The sequence below is a fragment of the Eleutherodactylus coqui genome, chromosome 10, assembly GCF_035609145.1.
Source record: "Eleutherodactylus coqui strain aEleCoq1 chromosome 10, aEleCoq1.hap1, whole genome shotgun sequence".
Classification (NCBI taxonomy): Eukaryota; Metazoa; Chordata; class Amphibia; order Anura; family Eleutherodactylidae; genus Eleutherodactylus; species Eleutherodactylus coqui.
In genome coordinates, this window is record NC_089846.1 from 27,101,697 (window position 1) to 27,125,827 (window position 24,131).

Here is a 24,131-nt window from a genome sequence, read left to right on the forward strand (position 1 = left end):
TATTATGCCTATGACAGCAGCTGATTAGACTTCCATTAGGCAGACCTACATAGCAGACATGGAGGCCTTAATCCTACCTGCCATAGGAACCCATTGGTAACCTTGCAATCGCATTGCAGGGTGCTGATGACGGAAGGTATCCTCTCCCATGTCATCTGCTTTCATGCTGCGGTTGCTATTGTAAGAGGCATGTATATGGTTAAACTGCCAGGATTCGAGGTTTCTCTAGTACTGGCTGTTAGAGCAGGAACCTGGCTGTCAGTAGTGAGCCAAGCCACAAACTTAAAAGGTCGTATGTGCAGGTTTAAAGCTCATTAGTGAGGTCACTAAAAAGGCGTATTGGCTGTCAATAAGGGGTTAAGATTGTAACTACAGACAACAAACTTCAGTGTATCCAGGAACGCAGGGAGCAGCGATCACACATACGTACTGCCTCTCTATGCGTTTCAATGGGACTGCCAAAAACAAACAAGTGCTTCAACTTGGCCATCTCAGTCCCAATTACAATGTATCGATTGGCAATGTGTATATGCTTGACCACCACTCCATTCATGCAGGGACCTTGAGAACCTTCATTCTTGTGACCTGTGGGGATCCCATCAGTCAGATCCCCCACCGATCTGCAGAGCATCACTTATCCACAAGGATTACCTTATATTGGTAGGACAACCCCTTTAAATGGTGACAGCAGAAGTAGAAAGTCTGAATACCTTAGACAACTCCTATAAGGCAGGGGTCCCCAACCACCGGGCCGCGGACCGGGCCGTTGGGTGTTCATCGCCGGTCCGCGGCACCGCCGGGAACTTTTGGTCTAAACACAAGGCCCGCGGGCCGAATCCGGCCCGCTGCCTTGTGTTATGTGGCACGTGGCGTGCAGACGCCGCTCACCACTGAAGCGATTACCAGTGGGGGCGCCGCAGCTCCCCGCTGGTAATCGCGCTGATCCCGGCGCACACCCTGACGTCTGTGCAGCCAGGATTTTCCTCCCCGAGTCCCCTGCTCATTAGTTCCGCAGGAGAGGACTCGGGGAGGAAGCGTTCCAGGCTGCACACTGATGTCAGGGCAAGCAGAGAGGGAGTGACGCTGACAGCAGGGAGGAGGCAAGTATATGGGTTGGGGGGGCTGCTTACTGGGAGGGCTGCTTATTACTGGGGGGGGGCTCCCTATTACTGGGGGGGGGCTCCCTATTACTGGGGGGGGGCTCCCTATTACTGGGGGGGGGCTCCCTATTACTGGGGGGGGGCTCCCTATTACTGGGGGGGGGCTCCCTATTACTGGGGGGGGGCTCCCTATTACTGGGGGGGGGCTCCCTATTACTGGGGGGGGCTCCCTATTACTGGGGGGGGGCTCCCTATTACTGGGGGGGGCTGCCTATTACGGGGGGGGGCTGCCTATTACGGGGGGGGCTGCCTATTACGGGGGGGGGCTGCCTATTACGGGGGGTGGGGCTGCTAATTACTGAGGGGTGGGGGCGGGGAGATAAATTATATGCTGCCCTATGTGTGTGCTGGAGGGGGGGGGGGGATATATTATACTGCCCTGTGTGTGTACTGCCAGAGCATTCTAAATGTCATAATTAAATAAGAATGCACTAAACTCCAACCCCCTTCATAACACCGCCCCATATAACCAAAGCCCCACCCATGTCCCGCCCAATCCCTGTCGGGCCTTGTAAAAATGGTCTTGCTTGAAGCCGGTCCCTGGTGCCAAAAAGGTTGGGGACCACTGATATAAGGGACGTATCCGCATGTATTTTCATACCATAAAAAACTGGACCCTCAAAAGTTAGACTTTCTTTATTGCAAAACATTTTGACATATTTGCAAACGCAAAAATACATAAAACACTAAAATAATAAAAGGCATCAGTGACATAAAAGCTGTAGAAAGCAGTCATCTAAAAACCTGGAAAGATCAACGCTAAACACAATAATGCCACAAGAAAAGGGTTATAAAAAAAAAAAGGAATCTGATAATTACACCGTGATGTAAGCAAAACTCAAAATACAAATGGGGAACGGGGCCGAGACAAAACATGGGGCGGCTTTGTGGTTCCTCTGAATTGCACCTGGATGGTGTTGAGAAGTCCATATACATAATATCAAGATCAGGGAGCCCGAAAGTAAAGTCAGGATAAATTACAACATAAGACTGCTCAATAAGTATAAAACAAAGAAAAAACATCCGGAGAGCGGGTCTGCCCTCTACTGATCGTTGGGGTTTGGGTTGGCATCTGGGTACTTGGTGAGGTCGAAGGTCAGGACCTTGCTGATCACACAATCCCCTTGCTGCAAAGACAAATATAAGGGGAGTCATAAACATAATAAAACATGAGCACCATTATATCAGTACAATAAACATGCAGCTGCCCCCATGACCGTGCAGGAGACTTGGAGTGTTACCCATCGCAACCCCTCACAAGACAACTCATTGTTCAAGGCGATATGGGGAAAAAAAAAGTTGCAACTGGACCGCTTGTTTTTGACTTTTCCTTACTTTTTATAAGACTGGCTGTACACGGCTGGGTCGGATTCCGCATGCGGGAGCCTGGAGCGGAATGCGACTGTGCCCAGCCGGCATCTGCGCGTACCTGACATTACTTTCTTTTTCCTGTACTGCGGATGCTCCGCATGGTGAGCCGTCAGACATGCACAGTACAGTTTTGTTTTTTTAAATCCAGGCTTTTCCCGCATCGTCGTCAGGTGATAACGCGGAATCTGCAACCTTTACGCAATGTCATTGTGGAAGGACCGTGGGTCGGCGGCTTCCACTGACTTTAATGGAAGCAGTCTGTATGGAATCCACACAGAAATAGAGTATGCTGCGATTTTTCCTCTGCAAGCAGAAAACTTGCAATTAATTCCCGCTTCTGTAAACGGGAAAACCGCTTTTCTATAGCATGCTATGGGCGGTATTTGCTGTGGAACCCAGATGCGGATGCTCGCTCCGGCTACCACAATGCAATTCCGGCCATATGCAGATGGCCTAAGTCATGTAGAAAAGCTGAACACCATGAAAGGATTATCACTGGGATGAAGAACACTCTCTAACGTCCCCTTATAGGGCAGTGGAATCTGTTTGGAAATACTAATTGACTTACAAGATAGTCACCAATGGGTGGCACTAGACAAGGTTTTTTGTATGCATTATATGCCAGGGAACATTGCATAGAAGTCTCCTTTAACCCCTTTATTGGCACGCCCGGAAAATCTCCGGGGCTTGCTGCACTGACCATGCAGTTAAATCCCGGAAGATTTCCGTGGACAGCTCTAGTGCTGAAATGTGCTGACACTGAGCTGTCATCTGAAATCTTCCAGGGTTTTTACTGCATAGTCAGTGCAGCAAGCCACGGAGATTTCCCTGCCATAATACCAACTGTCAAAGTAGTACAGTACTTTCAAAAATACTTGCGAGATTAAATTGCATTTTTGACTCTGTGAGGCATGACATGGTAATAATAAACCTGCCACTGAAGGGGTTAATGCTTTGCTGGTCCTCTACAAGGAGAATCAGCAGCCAAGCGAGTCTTGTTATGAATAGACCCTTACGCTATTCCAGCGTGGCCAATTTTGTAACACGTGCGGAGCCATTTCATCCAGGGAACCACTAGGTGGCCTACCGGAAGCCTGATGGAGCCTATTATATTGAAACACGTCAGTTGGGTGCCATTTATATCTGGCATGTAGTGAATCTGGTACTTCTGTTTTTTTTTCTACTCCATCACAGGAACCAAACAGCAGAGAACTTAGTGCATATCAGATCCATTACTTACCTCAGGATATACCCCAACCAAGCTCTCCGCCTTAGTATAAAACTCCTCCTTAAGGGAGATGACAATCGCCTGGAAGTTTGTCATTGACTGTTCCTTAATATAGTTGGCCACCTAAGACAAAGAGAACAGATGCAGAGTTACGGTGCTAGTAAATGATCAGTGAATGGATGAGGCCGTTATGTGACTACATGGATGACACCTCGGAAAAAGTAACAAAACGTCTTCCTAATGGAACAGAAGATGGCAAAATCCCTCACCTTTCCTATGTTGGTGTTATCCAATGCAGCGTCTATTTCATCCAGCACAAAGAATGGGGATGGTTTGTAACTAAGGATCAAATGTGAAGCCAAAAGTTATAAGATCTAAGCCTCCAGAGCTTTATTAACAAGCAGAACAAGAAGAGCCTTTACCTGTGGATTGCAAAGAGCAAGGCAAGAGCGGCTACAGTCTTCTCTCCTCCAGACAAGTTGTCCATCGGCCTGAACCGTTTTCCAGGAGCCACACAGTTATAGTTGATGCCATCTAAGTAAGGTTCTTCTGGGTTTTCTGGCCCCAGGAAAGCCTGTAAGCATCAGGTACATCATTAGGAGTCGGATGGATGAAGGCAACCTCCATAACGCTGATTTTATTCAGCCATTTTGTTAAAGGGGTTGCCCATTTGTAAACGGTAGATGGCCTGTGTGCTGAATAGGCCATCAGGAGTGAATCAGCAGGGGTTTGCCACAAGGGACCACTGATGATCGGCTGTTCTCTGAGTCATTGTGCTCATGCATTGAGAGGATTTCTGCAGGAAGCAGACAGCTCTGTTCCCACTGCAGTGGCGAGGGTTAGATTGTAATATCAAGCCTTGCCACTGCAGTGGGAAAGGAGCTATCTGCTTCCTACAGAAATCTGCTCAGTTCATGAACATACTGAACCGGCAAATAGTAGTCAATATTAGTCATTACCTGGGCACTACTATTCCTGGAGAGGGCTTTGTAGATTTCATCAATATTCGTTGCTACAGACTCAAAGCAAGCATTAAACCGGTCAAATCTCTCTTTCTTGGTCTGTTCAAATGCCTGCTTGGCTTTCTTTGCTCGCTTACGGGCTGCTTCAAACTCTGCAAGAACATTTTAAAAAGTTTGAAATCAGGCAAATCTCCCCTTAAAAATGCAATTCATAATCTTTCTATCCCACACCACCTCTCATGAGCGGTACACCAATTTTGCGCACCCCTACATCTCCCACCAGAAGTTTAAAAATGACAGCGGGTTCTGGTGCACCAGCTAAACATGGTACCTTGGTGACCGACACGTTGAAGGAGGCGACAGTGTGGCTCAAAAAGTTTGAGTGCACCCTGTGACTAATGCATTTGCCAGTGAGCCCTCAGAGGTATAGAACAGTGCTGACCTGCATTTAGACACTGGCAATGCAGGACACCTGTATCTGGCGTCCTGTTGCCATGGCCACCTGTTCAGGCTCTCCACGATTACATTGCAAGAGTCCAATGACGTCACAGAGGGAGCACGCTCCCTCTGTGAACCCTTTACATGTCTCGATCTACATAAATCGCGGCGTGTAAGGGGGTTAACAGCAGGGGGTCGCTGTCCCGATGCACCCCCGCTGTTTCAGTGGGGAGGCCGGCTATAGGTGACAGCCGGCTCCCGCTGCCAGATAGCTCAGGATCTCTTCTGATCTTGCGCTATCCTCAGGGCGTAACTGTACGTTCTGTTGCGTCAAGTACCAGCCTGCCAGGACGTACAGTTACGCCCTTTGGTGTTAAGGGGTTAATACCGTGGGTGTGGCAGTAAGAGAAGATCAGTTCCTGCCACACTCAGGGGAAGTGATAACTCAATGGAGCAGAAGGGCTGCGAGCCAGAGGTAAAGTGTGAACCAGTGAGAGGCGGTCAGAGGGGCCGAGTCAGGGTCTCGGAGCCTGGGGTCCGGTGCGTGCCAGCAACTAGTCTAATAGAGGGAGACGCCCTCTAGACACCCTGGGCGGGGGTAGGGACTGGGACCCTGGGGGTTGTAAATGCAGGATGTTATATATGGACTGTAAGTTGCGGTATTGTTGCTGTGAATAAATGCAGGCAGGCCCAGATTTAAAGAAAATCAAGTTTCCTGGAGCCCATGTACACGTTTGCTGCCATTTTCCTGAGAGAAAGGCAGACGATCCGCAGGCGTGGAACCCCACTTGCCATAGTATGTGCCAGCAATGCACGCTGCAGAAAGCCTGAGCAGAGTCTGTAGGGAAAGATAAACAAGTGTGCCAGCGCAGACACCACACCAGTTGGGGAACTTTTCCAATTCGATCAAAGAGATGGGAATACCTTTTTAATAGCTTTGCATCAGAACCTTTCACCCTAGTACTGTTGCCTCAATAATGGTACAACCCGATCCACCACTACCAACCCTGCTGTCACTTTTAAAATTGGGGTGGGAACGACATAAGGCCGGGTCGGAATCCCCAGCGGAATCTGACCTGATGCCCGGCCCGTGAGCCACAAGTACCCATCCGCTATCTTCTTATCTGTGCTGCGGATGTGCCGGACGGCATGCATGTGCAGTACAGATAATGCCACACCGTAACTAGGTGATGACGCGAATCAGGAGGCGGACGCCCGCTCCAGAGTCCGCAATGCAAATATACCCGAGTGCATTGGACCTGACAAGGGTTACACTTTAAACTCAGCACAAGAGTTTCCAAGCATCTTACCGTCAGAAGTCTCCTGGAACTTGTCTCTCACGCTCTCTAATTTCTCCATGGCCTTCATGTTGGGAGCAGAGATACGTTGCAAGATACTCTGCTGCTCGTTCAGCTTCTGCGTCAGGGCGCTCATCTCTTGCTTAATGTCATCATCGGCCACAGCATCCTGCCGAACACAACAGGGGGTTAATAAAAGGAACACAAGTCGAAAACATTGGACAAAGTGGTAAAAACACCAAGCTGTTTACCTTGAGGTCTTCTGAAAGTTCAGTGTAGTCTATCTCGATCAAGGCTTCCCGCGCGTACACATTAGAGGTCCTCTGTGAGCTGCTGACCGATTCCTCTCCCTGAGATCCACCCTTAAAAACAAGCATTGAAGCCATTTTCAGTCTGGTAAGAGATATACCCATCCAAATGGGAAAAACACAAAATCAACGAACAGTAGACCTGGAAGCTCAGATTCTTACTGGATTATGATATTTAATAGGAAGCTACCCCCCCCCCCCCCCCCCCAAAGTATAGGGTCTCTCAAGATCTATAGGGCTCTCACCTCCTCCTGGCTGATGTCATCCATAGTGCCCTTAGACAAGGGTAGCTTAATATCCTGCATCTTGCAGGCCTGCAGCAAGTTGTGGCGATCACTGCGCTTCTGCTCCAGTTTGGTCTCGATTGCCGTCACTTCTTTTTGCAGATGTGTCATCTCCCTTGGATAGCACAAAAATGCAATGAGGTTATACTCTTTCAAGATTACAGGGTTTATAAACCACTTGTGGCCTATCCTGAAGGGTCTGCTGCTAGGAACCCCTGCCAATCGTCTATTTGCCGGTCCGGTATGTTCATGAACTGAGCAGATCTCTGTAGGAAGCAGATAGCTCCGTTCCCACTGCAGTGGCAAGGCTTGATATTGCAGTCTAAGCCTCGCCACTGCAGTGGGAACAGAGCTGTCTGCTTCCAGCAGAAATCAGCTCAATGCATGAGCACAATGACGCAGAGAAGAGCCGATCATCAGTGGTCCCTGGTGGCAAACCCCTGCTGATCTACTACTGATGGCCTATTCTGCACACAGAATAGGAAATGGACAACCCCTTTAACAAAAAAGCTGAATAAAACTTCCCACACATCATCCAAGTAGTTTAATGAAGCAAACGTAGGGGCATACGTACCAAGACCGACATTTCATATGTGCGATTCATAGACAAAGCCCGCTGTAGTAAGATGCAACGAAAACAAAGAGGCGCATACTTCCCATAATCTGCCTGCCCTGTGCGACAAAGGGAAACCTACACTGGCTATGAGTTTCATGCATAGTATTTTGTCGGGCTGTGGGTGACCCTGCCATCTTTAGCCAAGTGGCAACCACTTTAGATGGCAAGGATGGGGAAAAGGACAAAAGTCATATTTTTTTGCTCAAGTACGGCATGCACAAAAATTCAGTTTTTTCATAAAGCCAAAATTCTGACACATGACAATTATTAAATCCCCCCATAGTGCTTCACTTTTGCGCTCCTTCACGTGTATAAAAAAATTATTCCTATGTCAAGCCATCATAGGATGAAAGTATAGTGAGAACTTCCTTTTCCGAATAATGATCCTTCCTGGGCTCTAGCTGATTAGTGTTATCATAGGGACACAAGGCCTTCATACAACCAATCAGAAACCAGATATCACATGTCAACTACAGGTAAGGGTACGTTTATACCAGCCCATTATCGTTTGACGTCATTGCTGGCTTGTTCGCTCTCATGCATCCTGTTTAGACAGGCAGACACGTCATTGGCTCGTTCAAAAGGAGAATCATTCAGTCCTTCACATTCGCTGTATTCGTGAATGAGAAAGACTGAACAATTGCTGTTTAAACCGAATGAGCCAGCGATTATTTTTACGCCAACTGAACGAACAAAAAAGTCCTAAATTATCGTTCGCTGGCTCGCGTTTAGACCAAGTGATGCACCTCTGAACAGTTTTTTGAACGGTACGTTCTGTCTAAAAGCACCTAAAGATGATAGAAGAGATCTGATGGATGAGTATCGAGTGCGGCGCCTCCATGGTAAAGACAGACCTGGCAGATAACATTAAAGGGAGTCAGTCAGGAGTAATATGCCTCCTAAACCCCACATGGTGCTTGGTAGGGCATTTACAAATTACTTTGCAAGGTCCATGAGGGCGGCCGCAGGCCTGGCAGGTGTTCTGCATCTTTATGGTAACCACCGTCCAGCACCTGCCCTCTGGCCTTGATTGATGGGGATGCCTTAGTTGATATGGCTGTAAGCTCCACAGCAGGCATGTGCTGCGCCGTGTACAAAGGCACAGGTATAATGTTTAAATGGAGCCTACAGTGTTCTCACCTGAGACTGTCCTATCAATCGAGGCCAAGGAGGGGAAGACTAGGAGACATTTAGCCGGAAAACACAAAGCACTTGCCAGACCTGGGACCACCCTCGGGGCACTTGTAATATTTGTACAGTCATACCGCTACTTTCATTGGTTTCTAGTTTCGCCGATTCTTCCACTCTCCTCTACTTACGTTGCTTGCTTCTAGTTCCGCCGGCCCACGTGACCTCGCTGTTCAATCACAGCCATTCATGGATTGCTCCAATTGGAGCATCCAGCATTGGCTGTGATTGGCTGAGTGGACTATCACTCAACCGACTCAGCCAATCAGAGAAATGTCTTGCTGGGAGACGGGGAATTCAATCCCTGTCATTAGCAACAGATGCTTTGCCGGCTTGACAAGCGCCCGGCAGGCGGCCAGAAGCTCCGAAAGCAGCGATTGGGACCCCGATGCCACCTGAAAGGCGAGCATAGTCTCCCCCCCCCACCCTCCCAGGTAGTATAGCTAGGGAGAATAGCGCTGCCAAAAAGCAGTACCAAGTTGTGCCATGTTTTCGGCATTTCAATGGGCAACGCAGGACCGAAATAGCTTGTGTGAGCAGCCCCATTGAAATGAATGGGAGCGTTGTACAGCGGTTAGCGCTGCACTGAAAAAGCAGCATTAAACGCTGTACAAAAATGTGGTTTGGTGTGTTTTGCGGAATGTCTAGAATAAATTAATGGGATTTACATTGATTCCTAGGGAAATAATTGCCTCGAGTTTCATTGGTTTTTAAGTTTAGCCGATTGCTTTCTGATGGATTATAAACAAAACTAGAAGTTTGACTGTATACTGAAACGGACTACACACAGCTCTTTACAATGAGCAGAAAGACTCAGAATAGGTAAACACCGACTACAACTTACAAATCATTAAACCTATATACATCAATCATATACTGACTTGTTGGCGCCCCCTAGCTTCTTGCGGATTTCTTCCATTTGATGATTCTTGTCATTAACTTCAGACTTTTTAGCCAAATGCTGGTTTTTCAGATCTTGTAGCTGAGCCATTGTCTCATCGATGATTTTCATGTGTCTTGTCTCCTCCTAGATGACAAATTCAACCAACATAAGGTCTCCATCTAATCACATCTGAAGGATGAAGACTTCATTTTGGAAGATCTGCAAACATTGACCTGTCATAGCTCTAAAGGGATTCTTCACTACACGGATATAGTGCTAGACCCTGGCTGACCCGAGCTTGTATGTGTATAAGGCGCAGTGCGCCCGAACTGTCGGGCTTTGGCATTGCGTCTGACAGAAGGTGGTTAAATTATTTTTTTTGTCACGTTGTCTCCAAGAAAAAAAAAAAAAAAATGCAATTCCATCATTGTGCTTTTTTTTCTTTGATGACGTTCACCGTGCAGGATAAATAATGTGTTACTTTGATACTGAACTTTTACGGTCGCAGCGATACCAAATAAGCTCTTGGTTTTTATTTATTTAACATCCTTTCTTTTAACCGATTGTTACATTTATTAGTCCCCATGAGGGACTTTGAACTTGCTGTCATTTGATCGCTCATACAGTATAATATGACATTATACTGCCAAAGACACACCTTCACAGCCATTTATCCTTGGGGGCCTTCAGAAGGCTCGCGGCTGTCATGGTAACTGAACAGCACCCAGTGATCACATCGCAGGGAGCCATTTGGCACTCCCAAACAGCAATCAGGGCATTTAAAAGGTTAACAACTGCAATCAGCGTTAGCGCTGATTGCAGCTGTTATGGGCGGATGTCCGCTATCACAGACAGACAGCTACCACCTTGTATAGAGAAGGTTCGGCTCATAATCCCGCTCCATAAAAACTCTGCACACTCAGGGTGTAACTCAATGTCCTGTGGTGTTAAAGGACAGTAACAGAGCCTTAATCAGAGCCGGTGCTCGATTAACCAATCACAGCCATTCATTGAATGACATCATTGAATGACTCCGATTGGTTAAAGGAGCACCGCTTCAGCCAATGAAAGTTGGTGCTTGATTAACCAATCAGAGCATTAGCTTGCTGGAAGCAGGGTAATTCAAGCCCTGTTACCAGGAAGAACTGCTCTGTTGGCGTTCAGGAGAACACGGCAGCCTGCAGCAGTGCCACAGTGCGAGGAACCTGAATGCCGGCTGCCAGGTGAGGTTTTTTGGGTTTTTTAAAAGTTTTTTTACATGTAGTGTAGCTAGGGTTTATTTTTGGGAGGGGGGGGGGGGCGGCTTAGATTTCAATTCTGTAATAATGACAGTTTGTACAGTTGTGAATGCACAGTGATCAGTAACTGGCAATGGGGCATTCTGGGAGATGTAGTTTTTGTACTCCTCTGCAGCCATTTTATAGAGCAATGTGGGAATCTGAAGCTGGATGGACATTGGAAAAATTGCAATAAGTAAAAACGTTGACACATCTTAGCAAAAATCAGAGCCTTTTTAATGGTTTCCAGAGGACTAATAAAAGCCGTACTCAGCAAAAAAAAAAAAGAAAAAGAAAAAAAAGAATTGCGCTTGCGCGACACAAGATAGCATCTAAGTAATTCTCATAGAGAATCTACAAAACGAGATCTCAATTATTCATCCTCCTGTTAAAAGGATTGTCTCCTGATACGGGGGGCTTAGCGACTTCATGGAATACTTTTCCTTCTCCCACCCTCCCTATGGAAAAAAATGTTATACCCCAAAATTGAAGTTTGCTCTAAAGCCTATTGCCTTGCACTGACCTTTTTCAGTTTTTCGATCTCATTTTCATCCTTCTTCACAGACTGCTCCCACGTCTGCACCTTCCCCTGGTCCTCTTTCAGCTGATTCTTTTCATAATCCAGTTGAATACCCAGACGGGTCTTCTGATTCTCAAACTCCAACCTACAAAAGAACCCCTACATTATTATTTGCAGTCTAAGTCTGCGCTCTCGGGCTACTGCAAAACTATAACTGCCAGCATGCCCCTATAGTCAGCAAGCTGAGCATTGTAGTTCAACAGTTGGAGAGCTGCAGGCAGGAGACCAGAGACTGAAGAGCTGAAGATTAATATGCAGTAAGGTGTATAGACCAAGTGAAGAGTCGTTTACTATATAGAATGACCTATGGATCAGCCAGAGTAATGCGAATACCTCTTCTTGGCAATCTCATTCTGTCTCTTGACCTTCTCCTCCTCGAATTCTCTGATGTTACGGACCCCGATCTCCAGACAGAACTCTTCAAACACCTCATCTTCCACCTGGTAGGTATAGATTACCGTAAATACAGGCCATATAATGCAGGGGACTTCATTCTGTTCTAGTAGCTCCACTACTCACCAAATTCATCTTCTCCTTGAGATCTTTCATCTCCCTCTCACGGCTTTGAATTATCCGCTTTATGTCATTGATCCGTGGGTTGAAATTAGCCAACTCGCTCTCCAGCTTGGATTTTTCCTGGGCACGTAAAACAAGTGAAGGACATCTCATTATGAAGATGCCCATTAGGGAAGACAAACGTCTGTCCGTTAATGAAGCGGTGTGGGACTGGTACCTGCATATTCATCGCCAAGTGACGGGTTTTGGTCTGCTCCAGGTCACTCTGGGAATATTTAAGCCTCATCTGCAGACCATGCGCCTGGGACTGGACTTGCCTCAGTTCTGCCTCCTTACGTTTGGCTTTCATTTGCTCCTGTAAAAGAACAGAGAGGTCTTGATCGATCTGTAATACCACACTGGATCAGCTCTGCTTTCCATGGTTGGAAAGAAAGTTTAGCTGACAGGTTTCGGCAACTCACCTTCAGCTCCTCGGTTAATCGTTCCTTCTTTTCCTTGAGTTTATCCACAGCTTTCTCATCCCATCTTCTTGCCTTGGCTTTCAAGTCACTGGCACCTCCGGAGATGACACCAGACTTCTGGAATAAGGTTCCATCTAGGGCAACAGTCTACAAAAATCAGAGAAAAAAAAAAGTTGAAAACTAAGGATCTGCTCTACCGTATAACCATGAAGCCGTATGGCCATCACCAGACGGAGGCTAAAAGAGTGTCTATTTTAATGCTCAATCGGAAACCCAGACCAAGCTCCAGTAACGTAACCGTCTATATATATCTATATCTACACAGTTACATCAATGCAGCTCATACAAGCAAGAGGCCATGAGGAATCAGAGCAAGGAAGCTCTTCCTATGCTCAGTCCTGGGAGGCCGAGGTATAAAAGGAGAGATCCTGCAGAATTATAAAGGGGGGGGGGGGGTTGTATAGGCAAAGTATCCCACTGCATGCCTACCATTGGAGGTACGTGTTAGGACACTGGAGGCTCCTAATGAGACGTGAGCAAAACCCAATGCTAAACTATGTAGATCACAATGCCAAGGGGCTGCCGATCCCACTAGTGACCCAGCACCTCTCCACCAGGCTCTACAATATAACTTTTATTACCTGATTTACTTGTGTTATATACAGGCTCTGTTATCCATCTATTGCCCAACACTTGGGAGCAATGTCATCACCATAGGCAATGTGATACGATAAGGATTAGAGATGAGCGAACCTACTCGTTTCGAGTAATTTCTCGATCGAGCACCGCTTCCGTACTCGGGTGAAAAGATTCGGGGGGCTCCGGGGTGGGGGGGGGGGCTGGCGTGGCGGAGCAGGGGAACAGGGGGGAGCCCTCTCTCTCTCCCCTCCTCGCTGCAACCCCCCACTCACCCACGGCGCCCCCCGAATCTTTTCGCCCGAGTACGGAAGTACTCAAAAATCGCGGCGCTCGGGGCGAAAAAGGGGCGTGGCCGAGTACGCTCGCTCATCTCTAATAAGGATACAAATTGGTGACATAAGGTGGAGGCTCGTCTTGAGGTTCCATAATAGATCCACCCCTTAATCTAACATACATCCAGCTTTTAACAAAATGTACAAAACTTCTAGCTCCACGCTGCCAACGTAACCACCTAACACTGCAGGTCTTATATTCTGGGCAAGTCTCAAACTACTGGTACCTGAATTTTAGCAGAAACTGAAAGGGTGAAAAACGTACTTTGTGTCTCTGATGTCCTCCAAAGGCTATCCTGCGAGCATCCTCTACATTATCGCAGACCAGTGCGTTACCGCAGGCATACTGGAGGGCCTTCTTAATATGTGGTGGCTCATACCGGATTACATCAATAACCAGCTTTGCCCCCTTGAGCTCACGCAGCTTCTCATCAGTGGGTTTCACCTAAAGAAGGGGAGAAGAAAGAGGACGTGAGCAGCAGTAATGACAATGGTGCAATCTAATACAACAGGAAATAGGTAATGAAAAAATAAAGATTAAGGCCCCAAATGTTTTGTTCTATGAAAGAGTAATGCTAAGAAGAATGTAACCCAAGCCAATACCTCAAGATAATCAAGAGGCAGGAAGGTTTCGGGCTCCCCACGCTGCTCCTTGATATACTGGATACAGTCTCTTCCTGTTTTTTCAGAGTCGACAATAATGGCATCCATGTTCTTTCCAAGCACCTTAGTGACTGCGATCTGGTACTTCTTCTGGGTGGGCTGGCAAAGGTCGATCAGGCGGCCATACTGACAGATAAACAAAGAAAGTTTTAACGTTACCGTCCGGCTGACGCATCCTAGAAGCAGTTTACTTAGGATCCTCATACCCTATTTCTCCGTTACGTCGGCGTATTAAATATACGCTTTGGTCTACATCACTTACCACAGAGCCAGGATACAGCCTCTTGATGCTCTCCATGATCTCCGCTTTGCGTTGCTGTCTGCTGCTTTCTTGTCGATCAATCCTGGCATCACCGAGCTGCTCCATGACTTGGTTCAACTCCTTATTGATTTCATCAATCCTTCTCTTTGCCATTTCCACATCTTCAGTCAAAGTCTCTTCAAGATTCTTCTGCTCTTCTAAGGACTGCCTAAGAAGGTGCAAAAAAAAATAAATAAATACATCTGGTGAGCGAAACTCCACTTCATCCATGATGTCAAGAGGTTGACTCCTTAAAGGGGTTGTCTGGGACTGAACTATTGAGGACTCTGTTTTCAGGATAGGTCATCAATAGTTGATCCACAGGGGTTCACCACGGTGGTCAGCTGATATCCAGTCCTCTGTCAATGTGTAAGGAGCTGGAATAGGACATCAATAGCTCAGTTCCAGACAACATCTTGAAGAGAACTGTTTTCACATACTCTATTAAAGCATATGGACATCAGACATGGAGTCGCTAGTTCTGGTAGCCAGAGTAGGGAGATGCAGCAAAGAGCAATTCCCACTCTGGGGACCCAACCTATCCTTATGATAAGCCACCAATATTGGACTTGTGGCACTCCCGCTGTTTAAAGAGGCACAGCACTCGCCTACTCATTGTATACCAGGCACAGTGCCGTACATTACACAGCAGTGTTCCCCGATACTGCAGCTCAATCACATTCACTTGAATGGGACGGAGCTGCAGAAAAGTCAGGTAATTAACAAAAGTGACGTTAGGGCCGAAGAAGAGGTTACAGAAAAACCACTGATCAGCGAGGGTGCAGAGAATGGAACTTCCACTGATCTGATATTGATGACTTATCCTGAGGAGAGGTCATCCATATTTAAGCCCCGGAATCCCCTTTCAAAAGGGGTGCACACTGGTCTAAGTGACTTTACAAAAAAAAAAAAACACTAGGGGGTAACCTACTTGCTGGTTGCAATATATTCCTCCAGCTTTTCTATTCTTTTCTGGTTTTCCTCTATTTCACGCAGTTTTTGCTTGATTTTCGCCTAGAAGAAAAAAACCCACAACATAGTTAAGACACAAATTATGAAACCAGCTGCTTCTTAATGCGCCGCAGATCAATGTCTTCATACTTCAGTCTCCACTTTTTTCCTTTCCTCCAAATCAAGGCGGTCCTGATCGGCTTTCTGGTCTCTGTTGAATTTCTCGAGCTCCTGGGCCAGCGTCGCAGCCCTTTTGCTGGCTTCTTCTTTTAGACGGTGATATTTCTTCACCTAAGAGGACAAAGACAACAAGTGGAGTAAGTCAGAAGTAAACTCCACAAGTCAGGCAGGGAAAAAAACAGGCCAAGAATTGAAACAGTGGCCATTACCTGGTTTTCTTCTAATGTAAGATCCCGACCTTGGCTCTGGCTTTCCTCCTCCATTCTTTCTTCAAACTCCTGCCTGGCCTTCTCCACTGACAGCATCTCCTTCTCCAGCTCATCCATATCTGCTTTGCGCTTCTTATATTGTTTCTGGGCATTTTGAAGGGATTTCTTGGCAGCTTCCAACTTCTTGATCTTGTGAGAAGTGTTCTCCTTGGCTTTTATATACTGCGGACGCTTTTGATTCAATTCAGCATCCTTCTCTCTATCAATGGAAGGAAGAGCAACAGGCACTTAGAGAAAGGCTACATCGTATGTGGCACGAATCGTCAAACAGGACAAGTCTCAAAAGATGGATTCCTGAACACTAGCTTGAAGATGACCTACTTGATCTCCTTCTCGATAGCTTGCTGTTCTCGCATCATCTTGCCCAGCTCCTTTTTCTTATCCTTTAGTTCTTCTTCGACTTTGTCCATGTGTTTCTTATCCTTATCAATCTCCTTGTTCTTACTTGACAGCTCCTTGTTCAGTTTCTCTATCTCAGACTCGTTGTGGTAAAGCTTGAAGAGCTGCAGCTGGATCTGCGCTCGTGCCACCTCATCCTTGAGCCGCTGGTAGCGCTCCGCCTGTGTACAGAGCAATGTCATTAGACCCATTCCTTACTACAGGAAAATAGGGGGAAAATATATCAGAACTAGTGCAAAGAAACACAAAAAGGACTAGTTACTTATACTAAACAGATTGGTTCCCCGCGGCTGAACCGTTCAGTCTCTAGGCAGAACCAAACAGTGCTTGGCATACTCCATTGACTAGAATGGGTTCCTTCGCAAGGCCGTATTTGCACACGCAATACACGGAGAATAGAACCCATTGATTTCAATGGGTTTAGTTCACATTTCCATATTTTGGTTGCGCCAACAAATAAAATGTGCCATGCTCTACTTTTCTGAGCATTTGTGTACCAAAAGTCCTCATAGAAGTCTATGGGGAGGTACGCAAATGCAAAGTCGTTTCAAGCGGCGTGTCTTGTTTGCCGCACACATGAGCTTGTCCCGCGGCATTTCCGTTACTCTCATTGAAATAAGACTTACTGCATCAGGTACAAGACAGAGAGGGCTGTGGCACTCTAAAAACTAGTGCAGCCCCTTTGTTCTGCTTATCATGGTGGTCCGGGGTGTTGGACCCCACTGATTGCATAGTAATGTTTTAACACTAGAACATAAATGTTAGTTCTGGCAAAACACTTTAAAAGTGCTTGGCAAGTAGACTGGCTATGCCACGGTGTTTCCATAACTCCCAGGATGCAGAAACAACGTAGCTCGCCGCGCTACTCTGCTTCTGTACCCCCAATGACTTCTAAGGGAGCTATGAAGATAGTGTAGAACCGCTAGTCTGGCCATTGCCATACTCTCAGCCAACAGCAACTTCTATAGTAAACTGGGATGGGGTATGTCATTCTGGCAATAGGTGCGATTCCCAGAGGTGGGACATGCATCTACCAGACATTTAGGACATGCCATAAATGCTCAAGATGGGAATACCCCTTTAGGAATTAGTAGAAGTTAAAAAGGCATGACCAATCACATAATGGCACCATTGAGCTGTGAGTAGACTACTGTGACTGACGTCAGTGAGCAATGTGATTACATGCGGTGCGGGTTATAAGGAATCTCAAGATTAAAGCACCACAGTAACATGGAGTATACAAGTAGACGACCTTTTAATTATCTCTTTTTACGGACCATTTTCTTTAACCCATTAAGGACCAAGCGCGGTAAATTTACGGCGCTTGGTCCTGGGCTTTCATCCCGGACGATAGTAAACATACGGCGCGCAATTAAAGCCTCTGCAATCAAGCAGAAGCAGGTTGGGTTGTCAGCTGTGACTAAAAAGGAGAACTGAGAAGCGTTTAACCACTTCCGCCTTCTCCTGGTACACCGCGCTCAATGAGCGCTATGTACTAAGAAGCGAAAGCGTTTCTTCCACTACGCAAGCTGACAGTCACGTGACCATCGGGATTCCCTGTAACAGTAGAGCTGCAGGGTACCAGGCAGACCCTGATCAGCTCTGTTAGTGATTACTGTCACTACAGGGGGATGTTTTCCCCTGTAACTGGGGCTCCTATGGATGCAGTTTCTATGGATGCCCCAGTTACAATGGAAAAGTGTCAAATAAAAAAAAACATGTGAATGTCTGCCAGACATTTATATATTGGGGTCATAGATGGTAAAAAAAAAATTAATAAATTTACATAAATAAAAAAAATTTACAGAATAAATAAAAATATATACATAAAGAAAATAACCCAGAATCGACGCCAACCAAAACAGTCGCCATATGCGATGTAATCCAAAACCATACATATCATATTTCAAAGTGTCAGAAACAAAATGAGGAACCCGTTCCTATACTGTTTTGTAGCGCAAGTAAACTAATTAAAAATATTATTTTTATTAACAACTATAAAATGTTAATTTTTTTTAGTTATTTTTTTTTTAAGATTTCCCCTCTTCCCAATAGAACTAAAAAAAAAAAATAGGAAAGAAAAGTCAGTGAAAAAGAAAATTAGCCCTATTTGTCACGGGAAAAAAAAACAAAAAAAAAAAACGTAGAAGATAATTTTGGTAGCTGAAACAAAAAAAAAAAAAAAAAAATAGGGCAGTAAAACCGCCCCATGGGTAAAATCCCTAAAGAGTGTCTGGTCCTTAAGGTACAAAACAGCCTGATCCTTAAGGGGTTAAACCACATAGCTCCTGGGATCATGGCAAGGAGCAGAAAGGACGAACCTCCTCCTTCTCTTGCTTGGCTTCCTTTCTCTCAGCAGCGATGTTCTTCTTGCGGTGATAGTTGAACTGTGTGTCTTCCTCCGCTTTCACCATTTCCTTCTTGCGTTTGTCGTATTCCTGCGCCAGCTCACCTGACCTGCTAATCTCCTCAAACAGAGCTGTACGCTCCTTGGGATTCTTCATGGCAATGGACTCTACTGCCCCCTGTGGAAGAACAGAGAAAAGGAAAAAAGTCAACAACTGGGGAAAAAAAACAAAAACAGGATCTCATCAAAAAACTTACATCATTTACTAAATTGTATCAAACAAAATTATTATTTTTATATATATTTTTTTTTATTAGTCCCAGACTAGGGCACGACACACTGCTGCAATTGGCCAGCGCTGCTCATGTGAGCAGAGTTGGCCAATCAGAGCTGCATTTAGTATCTTAACCCTTTCCAATCCATTTATTTTTTCTCACCCATTCTCCCCAGCTCCAAATAAATTGGAGCTGGGAGAATGGGTGAGAAAAAATACATTTTCCCTGCACCCTCCTGATCTGACAGAGTTCAGGAGGGTGCAGGGAGGGACCTGCTTACCTGACCGGCGTCTTGTGCATTCTCCTTCTGCCTCCCGGCTCGGCGATCATGTGACCGCTGGGGTCAGGTGACACCTGGCGGTCACATGATCGCCGGGTCGGGAGACAGAAGGAGAATGCACAAGACGCCGGTCAGGTAAGCAGGTCCTTGCACGGTGCAGGCTCCCGGCTCGGCGTTCATGTGACCGCCGGGGGTCAGGTAACACCGGCGGTCACATGATCGCCGGCCGGAATCTATGCATTGCATAGCGCTAATTGAGCGCTATGTAATGTGTAAAGCAGTGGGCAGAAAGGGTTAAAAACCCTTTCTGCCTTCTCCTCGGGGGTCCTCGATGACGACCAGTAAAGGAGTGCATCTGCACCCGATGTGCCTGACGATCGGGTGCAGATCCACTCCTGCACTGCAGTGTCGGGCCTGCCCCGACATCGGAGCTGTGGAGGAAAATGATGATGTCGGGGCAGGCCCGACATTGGACTGGAAAGGGTTAAGACTATGCAGTAGCAATGGACAGCGTGCAGCAGGTAGTCAGCAGCAGTGCGACCATCTTGGTTTGATGAGAAGGTCACTTGATAGAGCGCAATGTTGACTTGCGAACGCTTAACCCTCCGTTACTTGCGCTAGGCGTACATCTCCTTACCTGAAACACCAAGAAGTTCCTGGCCTTAATAAGGATCCCAAGCTTCTCCAGCTCATCGCTGTATTCCGACAGTTGGACTACTTTGCTGTTGATTTTGTATTCAGAGGAGCCGCCTGAGGAAAAGCAAACAGAACACACAAGTGCATTAAAGGGTTGTCCGGGACCTTTCCCAGGTCATCAATAGCGGATCGATGGGGTCCGCCACTAGGAATCTGATCAGCTGGCCCGCTGTCAGTGTGGACAGCGCTGGAAACAGATAGTGCTTTCAACATGGCAGCGGCCCCGTAATGCAGGAACAGATCCCCCCGCATTCAATGAGAACTGCAGTACCAACCCGGGCCGGTGTAATGCAGGAGGCGCCATCTGCGTCTAGTGCTGTTCAGCAGGGCATCAGCCGATTGGCAGGGATCCTGAGTGGCGAACCCCATCAATCAGCTATTGATGATCAATAGCAAAAGTTCTGGACAACCCCTTTAAGAAACAGATTTCTATTACACTCAAAAGCAACCCTGGACCTTAAAGGGGTTTTCCAGTTTTAAGAGATAAAGTTAACTTTCGTACTGTTTAGACAGACCCTTAAAAGGGGTTTTGGGGGCATTTAGACTTATTCTCAGGCCATAAGTAGCTGAACGGTGGGGGTCCTCTGCTCAGGACAGCCGGCGATCAGCTGATCTCAGCCCCACTCTGCAGCAGGGCTGGTCGTCCGCATTGGGATTGGAGCCGGAAGATTGTATAGCCGCCATTGATTTCAATGGGAACGCAGCCTTCTATGACACTTCCGGCTGCGTCCACCTGCGGACGGAATAATCAACATCCAGCCCACTGCAGTGAGAGCTGGGGCTGAGATCAGCTGATGGCTGATGACTGGGTGTCCCGAGCAGCGGACCCCCATCGATCAACTACTGATGACCTATCCTCAGGAGAGGTTATCAGTATTTCAAGGGGTTAAATGCTCGAAAACCCCCTTTAAATGTTTAAAAGGGTATTCCCAAGATTAACTTTTATCACCTCTCCTGTGGAGACCCCACTGACCCCAATAATGAGGGTTCCTCATCTCCCACCATCCACACTGCAGACTCTCTGCACCCCCGCAGTGAGGAGAAGCTTGAATGGAGTTGCGGTTGCACACGTGCGGTGCTGCGCCGTTCATCTTCAATGGGACTACCGGAGAGCCGAGCGCTTGTACTCCGTTATATCCAGCAGCCCCATTGTGATGAATGAGCCTGAAGAGAAGAGGGAAACATGGGACCCCCTTGTCTTTAGGATTGGTGGGGGTCTCAGCAGTGAGAGACGACAGCGATCAGACTTATATCATCTATCCCATGGATAGGTCATAAGAGTCAGTCTTGGGAATACCCCTTAAATCACTTGACAGGAATTGCCACCAGAAATCTAGGGGTGGCGGGAGGCAACCGCGCCGGCCTCCACTTCAGCCCGGCGGGAGGCAACCGCGCCGGCCTCCACTTCAGCCCGGCGGGAGGCAACCGCGCCGGCCTCCACTTCAGCCCGGCGGGAGGCAACCGCGCCGGCCTCCACTTCAGCCCGGCGGGAGGCAACCGCGCCGGCCTCCACTTCAGCCCGGCGGGAGGCAACCGCGCCGGCCTCCACTTCAGCCCGGCGGGAGGCAACCGCGCCGGCCTCCACTTCAGCCCGGCGGGCCAGAAAGAAAAGCTCCATCCACAATTCCGCAGGCTCCAGAGCTGAAATCGCCCAACATCCACTTCTGCACATGGATTGCTTCAGTGACTGGCGTGCTAGGTAATCTCTACTAGATGTTGAGTTCTGTAGGATAACTAGCAGTCCTGCTCCATTACACGAGCTCCGCCCAGCTGTCTGGTAAGTGTCTGGTGACGGGTTGTCAATTGTTCCCACTGACAACAGGCAGACTTGTGAATGCAGCTCTGGAGCACAAGACAGGCTGTAACTCAGGGTTATAAGATTTGGGTATCAGTGGCCCCCCGCTACATGCAGAAGTCACACCATAATCGTAGACTGGTCCATATGGTGGGACTAACGCCGTTTTACATGAGCGCCCCCTACAGACCCCAGAATTACCAGCGATGTGCCTTGAGAACACCTTCTCCTTGCCGTTGTCCTCCTCGTACACCATGCTGACGAACGCCCGGTTGGCGGCAGGCTTCCCCACAGGAGCGCCATGGATGAGGTCCCGCAGGGTCTTCACTCGCAGGTTACTGGTCTTCTCCCCCAACACGAAGCTGATGGCGTCCATGAGATTGGATTTCCCTGGAGGCAGAAATGGAAAATGAATAAATGCGACCGTTGGGTCCGGAAGCGTGGGAGACAGGCGGTAGCAGCGCCGCATTCAACATAGTACGCCTCACAGCTCTCTGCTTTAGTGCCTTCCAGAACCTTAAACTATTGACCCTATTGGGAGCTGGGGGTGCGAGGGGGGCGTTCCTACTGTCAAACTCCTAGCTTCCGGTGGCGTCAAGATACACTAATACCTTCCCCGACTACCTGACACGCAGTACTGACTGCCGGCCGGGCTCACAAGGAGGAAGTATTTACCATTGGCCAATAGAAGATAAATACCGGGGCCGGCCGAAGGACTTCATTACTGGCAGGGTGGCAAAACGGCCGCAACGTCGCCGCCGACCCACCCGCCCTCCACATCACCTCCGACCCACCGTGCTCCGACACCTCCGACCCACCCATCCTCCAGTCGCCTTCGACCCACCATACTCTGGCAACCATGGCGTCGCCACCGACCCACCACGCTCCAACATCTCCGGCCACTACGTCACCACCACCCTACCGCGGCCGCCTCCAACCCACCCGTCTTCCGTGTCACAGTGTCACCATGTCACCTCCAACCCACCACCACCCTACCGTGTTGCCTCCGACCCAGCTGTACTCCAACACCACCGACCTCCAGCAGTACCTATAATGCCTCCAATCCTGAGACCGGAGGAGATGCAGAGCAGCCGAGAAGTACAGCTCGGTCCCCAACCACCGATAATACCCCGGACCCTCCTGCACTTACCGGAGCCATTGGGGCCGATGATGGCGGTGAACCTGCGGAAAGGCCCGATGATCTGCCGCCCTTTGTACGACTTGAAATTCTCAATCTCAATTAACTTCAAGAAGCCCATAATGACGGCGGCTCCGTCCTCCCGGTGCCCGCCGGTAATACCGAGAATCTGGGGCCCGAGGCCGCCAATTCCCCGCTCGTCGATGCAAGCGCGCCTGGCAGTGACGTCACCGAGCTGCTGGTGGAAGGGGCGGAGCTCCGCCACACAAACACTCCGCTCACTGTAAACAGGATGTCGCCAGCTACTGGAATTCCGCCATTTTGTTGGTTGGTAGAAGCCGCCATGCAGTGTGATGCAGTGTTTTTCTCCTTCGTGTTCACAGTACAGTACAGTGCAGTGTAGTGTAATGCAGCGCTGTAGTCTCCCGCGTTGTGGTCGTGTATTTGTCTACATAAGGTAGAGGCTAGAGTGGAGTTGCTAGAAAGAGGTCTGACGTCAGACGGTCAGGTGACTCTGCAGTTGCTAGGGTCACTAGGGGTGAACTGCATGTTGGGGGCGGTGATGCTTGTGGGGTGCACAGGGTATTTCTGGGGGAGTGAATTGGAAAGCACATGAGGGGCAGTGTGATACTTTTGGGGGTGCACAGGGTTAGTTTCGGGGGGATTGAAAAGACTATGGGGGACCGTGATATATTTGGGCCGGTTCACCTGCATAAGTGCATTTTGCTCTTGTAAATATGCTGCGTATATCACTCTCTGGCGTGTTTTTGTGTGCGCCAATACACTGTGTATTTGCACATGCAAAAAAGATCCCTTTGATATACTGTACAAATATGCGCCGGCCCGTTCACTTCAATGGCCGCGCGTAATACGACATGGCGCACATTGTTCACAAGATTGCGTGAAAAAATACACTCGCGAAGAACCCATTGAAATCAAAGGGCTCCGTTCACAGTAATAGGGCACAAAACTTGTGAACGACCCCTTTGTCACCCAAAAATAATATCGGCGAAGGTAAAGGGGCGTGTCTGGGGGCGTGGCTTATGTCTGATTTTTAACTTCGTTATTTCATCTGGCAATGTATGAATAAACTGACAACTAGCTGTTACCCTTCTTAGATTATGGTGCTATGCTCTAAGGCCCCCTTATAGGAAGGTGCCAGCTGCCAGTGCCTCCAGTATTATATGCCAGCTGGTGATGGCCCTGTAATAAGGCACTAACTGCAAACACCCCCCATATTGGGGTTCTGGTTGCTGACGCCTTTGTAATGATGAGCTAGGGTGATTCAGGGGCTCC

The 24,131-nt window shown here is 47.9% G+C and overlaps 1 protein-coding gene across 1 annotated transcript; it reads right to left on the reverse strand.

Moving 5' to 3' along the window:
• Positions 1 to 1,780: 1,780 nt before the first annotated feature.
• On the reverse strand, positions 1,781 to 23,076 carry SMC1A (structural maintenance of chromosomes 1A). Its single transcript, XM_066580687.1, has 25 exons — positions 22,848 to 23,076; positions 21,899 to 22,087; positions 19,844 to 19,956; positions 18,626 to 18,829; positions 16,227 to 16,465; positions 15,846 to 16,104; positions 15,607 to 15,747; positions 15,437 to 15,519; positions 14,467 to 14,674; positions 14,145 to 14,330; positions 13,807 to 13,986; positions 12,571 to 12,717; positions 12,327 to 12,464; positions 12,113 to 12,229; positions 11,927 to 12,033; positions 11,537 to 11,678; positions 9,735 to 9,880; positions 7,011 to 7,164; positions 6,709 to 6,819; positions 6,470 to 6,626; positions 4,719 to 4,873; positions 4,182 to 4,333; positions 4,029 to 4,098; positions 3,772 to 3,882; positions 1,781 to 2,287 (listed from the first exon to the last, which is right to left on the reverse strand). Exons 1-25 carry the CDS (start codon positions 22,954 to 22,956, stop codon positions 2,204 to 2,206), a joined length of 3,702 nt encoding a protein of 1,233 aa, XP_066436784.1. The 5' UTR covers positions 22,957 to 23,076; the 3' UTR covers positions 1,781 to 2,203.
• Between the last annotated feature and the right edge of the window lie 1,055 nt (positions 23,077 to 24,131).